At 46.6% G+C, this 12,052-nt stretch overlaps 1 protein-coding gene across 1 annotated transcript in view; it reads right to left on the reverse strand.

The window, feature by feature from the left end:
• The window catches only part of dok4 (docking protein 4), a 137,681-nt gene that overhangs the window by 85,173 nt on the left and 40,456 nt on the right, over positions 1 to 12,052 (reverse strand). Inside the window, exon 3 of the mRNA XM_088371266.1 lies at positions 11,485 to 11,599. Within this exon, the coding sequence (XP_088227392.1) occupies positions 11,485 to 11,599 (115 nt within the window). The remainder of the gene's footprint in view (positions 1 to 11,484; positions 11,600 to 12,052) is intronic.

Consider the following 12,052-nt stretch of genomic DNA (forward strand, 5'->3'; position numbering starts at 1 on the left):
CGATCCCCAAGGAGAGACTTTATTCCCTTTCGGGCCCCGAAAAGAAGGCCCATAGAGGACTTGGTGAAGCAGGCAAACCACGATGATCCACCCCCTAGAGGAAGTCCCGAGAATAGACTGTTCGTTCCGCCCCAACTACGATCCCAAGTGATCCACTGGGCGCACACCTCCCGGCTCACGTGTCACCCGGGCGTGCGAAGAACCCTGCACGTCATCCAACAAAGATTCTGGTGGCCCTCCATGGGGGCAGACGTCCGGGAGTATGTTGCAGCCTGTTCCATCTGTGCGCGAAGTAAGAACACTCCGGGCAGCCGTGTGGGGTTGCTGCAACCGCTCTCCATCCCCTCTCGACCATGGGCCAACATATCAGTGGATTTTGTCACGGGACTGCCGGTGTCTAGCGGTAAGACAACGATACTCACCGTCGTGGATAGATTCTCCAAGATGGCCCACTTCATTGCCCTGCCCAAATTACCTTCGGCAAAACGTACAGCAGTGGTCCTCATGGACCACGTCTTCAGGATTCATGGATTTCCTCGGGACGTCGTGTCAGATAGGGGCCCCCAGTTCGTGTCCCGCTTTTGGAAAGCCTTCTGCGAGCTTATAGGGGCCACCGTGAGCCTCACTTCGGGCTACCACCCGGAAGCGAACGGCCAAGCAGAACGTATTAACCAGCAGCTGGAAACGGGCCTCCGCTGCTTGGTGACCCAGAACCCCTCGTCGTGGAGTCAAAACTTGACCTGGGTAGAGTACGCCCATAACTCCCTTCCCACCACGGCTACCGGGATGTCCCCCTTCATGTGTGTTTTCGGATACCAGCCCCCGCTCTTCCCCGACAGCGAGCCGGAGGTGTCAGTAACCTCGGCGCGCGCCGTGGTGAGACGCTGTCGGCGCATCTGGGCGGCGGCAAGGGCCATACTGGTCCGCCAGGGTGACCGGGTGAAGAGGATGGCTGACCGGAGACGTCGTCCGGCGCCCGTCTACCGGCCCGGCCAGCGGGTCTGGCTGGCCGCCCGGGACCTTCCCCTCCAGGTGGGCTCCAGGAAGCTGGCCCCCCGTTTTGTGGGGCCGTTCCCAATTTCCAAGGTCGTCGGTCCAGCGGCTGTGCGACTCCGTCTGCCTCGGTCCCTTGCGGTGCATCCCACCTTCCACGTCGGGAAGGTCAAGCCGGTGAGGGAGAGTGGGATGGTGCCGGCTCCCGCGGCACCTCCGCCTCCGCGGACGGTGGGGGGTGGGCCTGCTTACACAGTTAAGAAGTTGCTGGACGTGCGCCGGAAGGGCCGTGGCTGGCAGTTCCTGGTAGCCCGGGAGGGTTACGGGCCAGAGGAGCGGCAATGGGTGCCGCGTAGTTATATCCTGGATCCCGGGCTACTAGATGACTTTTACGCGGCTCACCCCGATGCTCCGGGTCCGTCTGGGATCCGGCCCTAGAGGGGGGGTTATGTCATGCTGTCATGTGTCGTCCGGTTCATTTCCTGTTTTATTGTGAGATTTCCTCTTGTTCCAGTCGGTGTGTCCTTCCCCTGTGCGTCCGGTCACGTGAAACCCTGATTCCAAGTGTGTGCACCTGCGTCAATGTCCAATTGTCTTCACCTGGGTTTCCCTCCTGTGTCCATATAACCCGCGTCCTTCCTCGTATCCAGTGCCAGTGCGTCTTCCCTTGTTGAGAACACTAGCGACCACGAAACCCTCGAGTTCCACGTAGAAGCCTTGTCTGAACGTTTTTGATCACCGATGTTAATTAGGTTACATCGCTCCCTTGTTTTTGTATTTCCCTCGGTTCGAGGCGCTTTGATTTCCCCTTTTTCTCCCTCGGTTTGAGGCGCCTTAGTTTCCCCTTTTTTCCCTTCTAGTGAGGCGTTTTTTGTTCGACCATCAGTGGAGACAATAAACATCTTTTTGAACCTTGGAATCTCTGCATTCGAGTCCTCTTCCTGCTCTGCGCCTGACACAGCATCCAGAAAGCTGGAATGACTATTTGGATGCAATTATGTTTGGTCTTCTGACCAAAAAACAAATGATGACAAAGTTCTCGCCTTACTTTCTAATGTTCAGCAGAGAGGCACGCTACCCCATTCAAGTGCCAGAACACTACGAGGTAAGATTTTGGCACATCAAGATCCATGATCCATTACAAGGATTTACAGTATAATGGAGAAGTTTTTAAACAATCAAGGACAATTTGCTTGTTGAATTTGTTTTGTTACATCTTAATCTTAAAACACAAATATAAAACTAAAACTTGTTGACACGTTAATCATGACAGCAAATGTTTTCTTCCTCACACCGTCGGCAGAGAGGCGCAGGGGCTGCTCGTGTGGGGGGGGGAGCGGTCTTCAGCGGGCAAGTGCTGTTCTGGGCGTCGAAGCGAGCAAAGAAGCGGTTCAGATTGTTCAGCAGACGGACGTCGCCCTCACAGCTCCTCGGCGCGGGCTTGTAGTCCGTGATGGTCTGAATGCCCCGCCAAAGGCTACGTGCGTCCTTGCTGTCCTTGAAGTGGGTGGAGACCTTGCACGAGAACGCCTTCTTCGCTTCTTTGATGCCTCGGGACAGGTCGGCCCTCGCTGTCCTCAAGCCAGCCTCATCCCCCGCTCTGAAAGCCTTGTCCCTGGCCCTCAACAGTCCGAGGACAGCCCCCGTCAGCCACGGCTTCCGGTTCGCGCGAGTGACGACGGATTTCGAGCAAGTCACATCATCGATGCACTTCGTGATGTAAGAGGTAACAGTGGCAGTATACTCCTCTATGTCCGTCCAATCGTTGTAGGTGGCTGCCTGCTTAAACAAGTCCCAGTCAGTGGAGTCGAAGCAGTCCTGCTTCAATGACTACCGCCCTGTGGCACTGACGCCCATCATCATGAAGTGCTTTGAGCGGCTGGTCATGGAGCACATCAAGTCCGTTCTCCCCCCCACCATTGACCCTTTCCAGTTTGCGTACCGTGCCAAGCGGTCCTCTGAGGATGCCATCTGCTCTGCCCTCCACTCGGCCCTCACCCACCTGGAGAGAAAGTACTCATATGTGAGGTTGCTGTTTGTGGACTTCAGCTCTGCCTTCAACACCATTGTGCCGCAGCGTCTCATCTGCAAACTCGACGAGCTGGGCCTCAGTACCTCCCTCTGCAACTGGCTACTGGACTTCCTCTGTCAGAGGCCTCAGGTGGTGCGTGTTGGCGACAAAATCTCCGCCAGCATCACGCTGAGCACGGGGGCCCCCCAGGGCTGCGTGCTCAGTCCATTGCTCTTCACCCTGCTGACGCATGACTGCTCTGCGACCTACAGCGACAACCGCATAGTGAAGTTTGCTGACGACACGACTCTGGTGGGTCTCATCACGAAGGGCGACGAGACTCGGTACAGGTCGGAAGTTGACCTTCTGACCACGTGGTGCAGGGACAACAACCTCCTGCTGAACGTCAATAAGACCAAGGAAATCATTGTTGACTTCCGGAAGGGTCACACAACACACCTGCCGCTGATCATCGACGGTGCTGTGGTGGAGAGGGTGAGCTGCACCAAGTTCCTGGGGGTGCACATCAGTGAGGACCTCTCCTGGTCCGCTAACACCTCGTCACTGGCAAAGAAAGCTCAGCGCCGCCTGTACTTCCTGCGGAAGCTCAGGCGTGCATGTGCTCCTCAGGCAGTCCTGTCTACATTCTACCGTGGCACCATTGAGAGCGTCCTCACCAGTTGCATCGCTGTCTGGGGTGGTAACTGCACTGAACAGAACTTGAAGGCCCTGCAGCGCATAGTGAATATGGCTGGTAAGATTATTGGTGCTTCGCTCCCCTCCCTGAAGGACATTTACACCTCCCATCTCGCCCGCAAGGCAACCTCGATTGCCAGAGATGTGAGTCACCCGGCTCACTCTTTGTTTGACCTTCTGCCCTCTGGGAAGAGGTACAGGAGCCTGCGCTCCCGCACTACCAGACTCGCCAACAGCTTCTTTCTCCAGGCTGTTAGGGCCCTGAACTCGCTACCCCCTTCTGCGTAGCGTGCGGCACTGTTGCGCTATTTTCGGGAATGTCTGCTGTACGCGCACTTGCTCCTTTTTTTTTTTTTTTTCCTGCTCCTCTTATTTATTTATTTATTTATTGTTGTGTTATTTATTCATTATTTATTCAGCACGCTTTTGTTATACTTGTTTACTTGTTTGTCTGTTGTGAGCCATGTCTTGTCACCGTGGGATAGGGGGGAACGAAATTTCGGTTTTTTTGTGTGTCTTTGGCATGTGGAGAAATTGACAATAAAGCTGACTTTGACTTTGACTTTCTTTTTCTGAATGTTGATGTCACTGTGGAGGATGTGGTGGGGATGGAAGTTATGGCACAAGACCATAACAAACAAGACCAACTATTTGAGCAAGTTAGAGAGCACATTAGATAGGCGCAGGAAAAAACAAGGCACCCAAAAACAATCTCAGGGACCACACCAACTGTACACATCGGAGATCTTGTTCTAAGACAAAATATCAGGTCTCAGCAAAGAAAGGGAGGAAAATTGGACCCCAATTCTTTGGGGCCATACAAAATTATGGCAATTGAGGGCAAGACAGCTAACCTCCAGGATGAGAATGGAGCCTTAGTTCTCAAAATAAACATTGACCACCTAAAACCATACAAAGAAAATAAACAAAGAGTGCCTCATAGGTATGAAAACAAAAAAGGAGTATCCTCCTGGGTGACACAGTCACAATCCCCACCAGCCTCAGCTCCTCCACCCACTGCTCCTCCAGCCGTAGCTCCTCCAACCACCGCTCCCTCTTCCACTGCTCCTCCAGCCCCAGCTCCTCCAGGCACCGCTCCCACTTCCACTGCTCCTCCAGCCTCAGCTCCTCCAGCCACTGCCCCCTCTGGCACTGCTCCTCCAGCCACAGCTCTTCCAACCACCGCTCCCTCTCCCACTGCTCCACCAGTCGCAGCTCCTCCGAGCACCGCTCCCACTGCCACTGCTCCTCCCGCCACAGCTCCTCCAACCATCGCTACTTCTCCCACTGCCCCTCTAGCCGCAGCTCCTCCAGGCACCGCTCCCACTTCCACTGCTCCTCCAGCCACAGCTCTTCCAGTCACCGCCCCCTCTGCCACTGCTCCTTCAGCCACAGCTCCTCCAGCCACGGCTCCCTTTTCCCTTGCTCTTAATACCGCAACACCACCATGAGTGTCTTTGACTTTTAGACAAACGAGAAAAAATGTGGACAAATGTAAGATGTATTCATGATAAAACTGTAAACATATTAAAACATACATCATGGATATGTGGCACATAGGTCTTGTACTCACAAAGTGTTTTATAAATGCCACTTGCTGCTATGGAATGAACCACATTTCCAATTGCATTTTGAGGTATTGTTCGGACTTATTTTTGGCAGACGTCCAAGATGCCTGGAAGGGAAAGCACGTCCATGTTCTCCTATCAAAAATCAGGGCGTACAAATTGTTCTTTTGGGACATTATAAAAGTTGGACCCAATTCTGAGCTGGAATCGGAGGTAAAATTATGTTTTCATATATGTAACTTAGGTTTCTCGGTTTGACTGTTTTGTTTCAAGTCTTAATCGGCAGCATTTTTTTTTGGGGGGGGGGGGATATTTTCTGTTTCAATTTGTTTGCCGTTTCAGTTACAGGTTATAAACGCGTACCTCCTGTTGTTGGTGAACAAACGCAACCAAATCAGTGTGGAAAAGGTTTCCTATATTGATTCATTTGCAATGACTAATTTATGGAATGGAAAGAGCCAGAGACTCAAGGTCTGTCTGTATTAGTACTGTTTATTGAATTGCAAAATTATCAATGAATTTAAGAAGTTAAATGTCTTAATATTGTTGTTGGGCCAATTAGTGGCCCAACAACATTATTAAGACATTATAACAATTTTATTAAAAAACTCAGTCGGCATTAATTTTGTTCTTTACTCATTTTATTGAAATTATTGACAGACGTATTTTTTTTTTCTTCTGTTTATTTTTAGATCAACCCGGTGGAATACAAGCTTATTGTGGGCATCGTCAATGAGCATAATTATGCATTGGAAGCTGGCGGTAAAGAAATGTTTTAATGCCACAAGAGGGAGTAACATTACAGCAAAAAATATATACTTATGTGCAAAATGTTTAATAATTCATGCATATGAGTAATAAAACCTCATATTTTGTTTTTAAAATATAGGCAATCATGCCAGGAGAAAAACGGTCCTTACTACTTGATCCTCTTGAAGAGTCTCAAATGGACATTATAAAATCCCTGGAATCAACCCGGTAAGCACAGCTTCTAAAAGTCAGAGTACTATTGTGATATCAACATTTAACTGAAGATGTGCGCTTTCTTTTGAAAGTGGACTAGGTTTTTGTTTTTATCAATACAAATTATGTAATTGACGGATAAAACTTGAAATTTGTGTTGATATGTACTTGCTCTTATATTTCAGGGCGTTCATGCGCAAGAAAGGGTGCAATGTTTCCAGGTGGACTTGGGGCACTGTCCCCCATCCCAGGCAACAAGATTCAACCTCTTGCGGTGTCTTTGCTTTGAAAGTATGCATTTGATTTACAGACTATATTTACCAAACTCATATCACTCAATTATGCAAAAACTTAATCAAACATTACTCAAAACTAAAAAAAACAAATTTAGAGTTCATACAACAAAGGACTAAAACAAATTATTGTCTGACAACAGAATTTTTTGTATGATATATAGATAATTAATAAATTCAACAATATTAATTTGCTTTGAAAATACCTGAGTAATAAAATGAATGGATGAATGATGATCACAATTAAGTATGTGGCTTTTTCTTAAATGAACACGTTTGACATTGCTATAGTGTCAGCTTTTAATTATGTTGCGCTGTCATTTTAAAGCAAATTAATAAATGCAACAATATTAATTTGCTTTGAAAATACCTGAGTAATAAAATGGATGGATGAATGATGATCACAATTAAGTATAAAGTCATCATCATCATCATCGGTTTAAAGTCCGTTTTCCAGGCGCCGCTGGGTTAGACTGGGTTCTTGATATGGCTTTCTTCCACCGGGAAAAAAATTAAGTATAAAGTCTCCTTTGTAATATATACTCCTTGTACCATGTAACGGTACCCAAAAAGAGGATTTTCTTTGCATCAAGGTTAATGCAAAGAGCTCACGCACCGTATTTTTCGGACGAAAAGTCGCTCCGGAATATAGGTCGCATTAGCCATAAAATGTACAATAACATATGACAAAAAATGAAAAAAATAAAAATAACAAAAAACATATATAAGTCGCTCCGGAGTATAAGTCGCATTTTGGGGGAAATTTATTTGACAAAATCCAACACCAAGAACAGACATGAACGAGCAACAACAGGTTAAACGATAGGTATGCTAACGTGACATAAACACAAACAAAGAGCTGAGAACGGGCCTGACATAACATTCAGAGTTATTTAAATAACTATGACATAAATAACACGCTTATAGAACCATCTGTGTCACTCCAATTCGCTGACGGCGCTTGCACTTCAAAATATTCCACAGGCCCATATAACGATATATAAATTATACATCAAATAACTATTATATAAGCAATAATATTATGAAACCACCTGTGTCACTCCAAATCATTAAATCCATCGATCAAATTCCTCGTCCTTTGTCAACAACACCGCGCGTGCACCCTGACGTCAGCCTCGTCGTTATTCCACAGATCTAGTATATAACTATATTGTAGCGTTAACAAAGTACAAGGAAAGACGTGGGTTTGGTAAACGGCTCTTTATTTCACAAAACAAGAGTTCAACGAGCCAACAACTACTGAACTGTAACAATAAAAACATATACAAGTTGCTACACGAAATAAACTATATCAAATAACTATAACATAAATAGTTTCGCTGCCACACAGCCCCAAGCACCAGCGTCGACTTCAAAGGCATGTGGCGGCGTGGACTTCCATCCCCGGAGGTGGCACTTTCAGCCACGGAGGTGGAAGAGAGCTCCATAGAATAGGACCGGGTGTGCGTAAAAGCCATGTCCAGGCCCCATCCACCGTCCCCGGGCAGCCACCCGGCCAAGCGCCGGCCCCCGACTTCCATCAACGGAGGTGAAAGAGAGCTCCGTAGAGTAGGACCGGGCGTGCGCAAAACCCATAATAGTTTTTTAAACCTTCTGTGTCACTCCAAATCATTAAATCCTTCAAACTCTTCGTCCTCCGTGTCACTTACAAACAAAGCCGCTCATGATGCCGGTAGTGCGTGGGGCCCTTCGTCATCTTCGTCATCTTCGTCATCCCGTGATCGAATCTTTGTCCTTTAAGCAAACAACCGCCGCGCCGCGCTGCTGACGACACTTGAAATTCAAATTACAGTAATCCCTTGCTACATTGCGGTTCGTTTATCACGGTTTCACTTGTTTTTTTTTTATTTTGAAAATTCATGAAAAATTCACATATAAGTCGCTCCTCAGTATAAGTCGCACCCTCCACCCAAACTATGAAAAAACAGCGACTTATATTCCAAAAAATACGGTAATTATATTGTTGCTTTTTGGTGAAGTGAATGATCTGGTCTTTGAATGCACCCCACTTCAACGGCAGAGCACGGATGAACTTAAAGACATCAAATGAGAATAACCCTTTATAAAAATTAAAATTGACTGACGCAAACGTCAGTTTTTCATGTTTTTATTGAAAACAACATAGTGCTAACGCCGTACGACGCCGTACGGCATCGTTTTTTTGCTTTCCAAACAAGGCGTGCGCGCTCCCGCGGCAGGGAAAACAAAATCTCACGGGGGAACCAAATCAAGCACAACACCTGGCGCGCTGCGGTTGCACGATCGAACTAAATTAAGCTCCCTGCACACTGAGGTCGACTTCAATTCTGGAAAGTACATCAGAACTTTAAAATTATTTTCTAAATTTCAGCGACGGCTTTGTCACAATCATGCGATCAGCGCGGTGCAGTTGCGGGGTCGGCGACGCGCTACGTTTGCGCGTTCGGCGGTGCGCTGCAGTTGCGCGATCGGACAAAATTAAGCTCCATGCGCACTTAGGTCCACTTGAATTTTGGGAAGTACATCAGGAGTTTAAAAATATTTTTTAAATTTCAGCGACGGCTCTGTCACAACAATGCAACCAACGCGGTGCAGTTGCGCGGTTGGCGAAGCGCTACTGTTGCGTCTTCGGGGTGCGCTGCAGTTGCGCAATCGGACAAAAATGCGCAAATGAAAAAAATGCTTAAAGACTTGGAACGGATTAATTTTTTTTCCAGTATTTGTAATGGGTAAATTAGACTCGGAATTCGACCGATTCACTTCTCGAACCGCCTTCTGGAACGGATTGTGGTCGAAAACCGAGGCTTGACTGTATTATATTCACCTTGATAGCCCACCAAGCAGGAATATTTTTTAAACAAAAGTGTTGAAATTGAGTGATGAAATTAATGGTTTTGGGGTTGCTATACTGCCAAAATCCAGGAGTTTTGAGGGAGCTTTGCCCCCTGAGCCCCCTCCGGGGCGTTGCCCCTGGCCCACTGCGGCCCCCATTGGGGAGGCCTGTGGCCCCTGGTCCCCTGTGGCAAGTGTGTTTGTGTGGGGGGTGGGGGGACAGGACCCCCGTGGGTCCCCAGACCCCGGCTACTTTTCAGTGTTTTTTTTTTCATTTGCCGTTCTCATCCCTGGTTGGTGAGGCCTTCTGACACAACTCAGATTTTTCATGTGATCCCTTGTAAAAATCAATTGACGACCCCTCCTCTAAAGGAATATATACGAACATTTGGAGCAATACTACATTGTCCTAAAAGGTAGACACATGTGATCATTCATTTCTCTTGTTAGGAGACCCACTTACATCGTGAATGACTGGTGTACCACTGTAACTGACATATGTACATGAACGTGAAACAGGAAGTGGTAACGCCTTAAAACGACATTCTAAATAAAGCACCCTACCTCAAATCAAAGCACGGCTGAATCACAAATATCATGCAGAATTCTTAACACATACTGTAAATATGTTTTTAGAACAGCTTTTATTATTATGACAATTTTTATAACAAGGTACAGGTGTACATACTGTAAATATGTTTTAGAACTCTTATTATTATAAAAAAATCTATAACAAGGTACAGCACTGTAAATATGTTTTTAGAACTCTTATTATTATAAAGAAATTTTTTAAAAATCCATGCTCCTACTCTCACCTATGGTCATAAGCTATGGGTCGTGACTGAAAGAACAAGATTCAAAAGGCCGAAATGAGTTTCCTCCGCAGGGTGTCCGGGCTCTCCCTTGAGATAGGGTGAGAAACTCGGTCATCCGGGAGAGACTCGGAGTAGAACCGCTGCTCCCCCACGTTGAGAGGAGCCAGATAGGTTGGCTCAAGCATCTCATCAGGATGCCTCATGGATGCCTCCCTGGGAAGGTTTTCCGGGCATGTCCCACCGGCAGGAGACCCCGTGGACGACCCAGGATGCGCTGCTGAGACTATGTCTCTCAGCTGGCCTGGGAACGCTTTGCGATCCCCCGGCATGAGCTGGATGAAGTGGCTGGGCAGAGGGAAGTCCCTCCCAAAGCTGCTCCCCCCGCGACCCATAAGTGGAAAAAGATGGATAGATGGACTATTGTCCAAATTTTGTGTAGACCATAGTAAAGACGAAGGTCTAAAGAGCTACATTTTCTTTCCAAATCATTGGGTTGACCTCAGTCTGGCCGAATACTGTATTTCAAATGATTACACATACTTTACTTATGTATTGATCACTTGTGTGTGGCCTTGGGTAAATATTGGCCACTGGGATAAAATATTAAGTAAAAAGGATAGTGGAGTGCCTTTGTCAGACTACACAACTTTTTTTTATTGTTCACGACGGTCGCGCTGTCAAACTACAAGATAAATACAATCGTGTCGTGATCAGGGGATGTTACACAACACTACATGTTGTACAACTACTATGCTTAATTGTTCTTTCTGTTTATTCTTTTAATGAAACAATATGGCTTGCAATGAATCTCAAAGCAATAGCCCACTAGACTAATGTGCATTGTCCCCAAAGGTTTTCACGGCATACCATTCAGAAAGGGACATGAACAATGAACAGAATAAAACAGTTAATATATAAAATATATTTGAGAATATCAAATAAAATGCCTATATACTATGCAGATTTCTGATGGGGCAGCAGCTTCAAAAGGGAAGCTTTCAAAAGGGAAGCTTTTATTTTATCCCAGACTTCCCTCTCCCCAACCACTTTGTCCAGCTCATCCTGGAGAAGCCAAGCAAGGTGTTCCCAGGCCAGCCAGGAGACATCGTAGTCTTCCATAGCTTGTCCCCATAGGTGAGGGTAGGAACGTATGTCGACTGGTAAATCGAGAGCTTCGCCTTTTGGCTCAGTTCTTTCTTCACCACAACCGACAGCACATAGTCTGCCACATCATCATTAATATAATATAGGTTTCATGTAACCTTGTTAATCTTCATCATTCAAAAATCAACATGGATTTCTCTAATCATTACCTGAGTCACAAGTGAAAGTGCGTGAGGTGTCATCAGTAAATACAATGGCCACCGCTTGTCGCTTGGTATCCCGAGGCAGCCGTCTGACAGTCTGAACATTGCTGATTTCTGTCACCTAGGTAACAAAATAAAGGTAATACAAGGGCTTGGGGTAAGGTAAATTAGACAGTAATGAGGAATAAAATCTAAAAAAACATGTTTGAGTTTTTTTTCTTTAAGTTTTTTTTTGTTTTTTGTCAGTTTTGTGTTGTATGTACAGTAATTTCTGCACTATAAGGCACACTGGATTATAAGGCGCATCTTCATTGATTTTTTTATTTTAGAATGTTTTTCATATATAGGGCGCACAGGATTAAACGGCGCATAGAATAGAAACCACTGCATCAAACTGGGGTTGACTAGGGTTGCGATATGAGTCCATTAGATAGAGCTGTGCTGAAGGAAATGTCAACCCAGTCAATGAGGTAAAACAAATTCCAACTCTTATTCCGTATGAAAGCGATACGGTTTGGCTCCTTACTTGGTCCAGCATCCCCACTCATTTTTAAGGGTCATAAACTTTCTTTAG

The sequence above is a fragment of the Syngnathus floridae genome, chromosome 3 (genome assembly GCF_059516105.1).
Source record: "Syngnathus floridae isolate MCC-2025c chromosome 3, RoL_Sflo_1.0, whole genome shotgun sequence".
In the NCBI taxonomy this organism is placed as follows: domain Eukaryota; kingdom Metazoa; phylum Chordata; class Actinopteri; order Syngnathiformes; family Syngnathidae; genus Syngnathus; species Syngnathus floridae.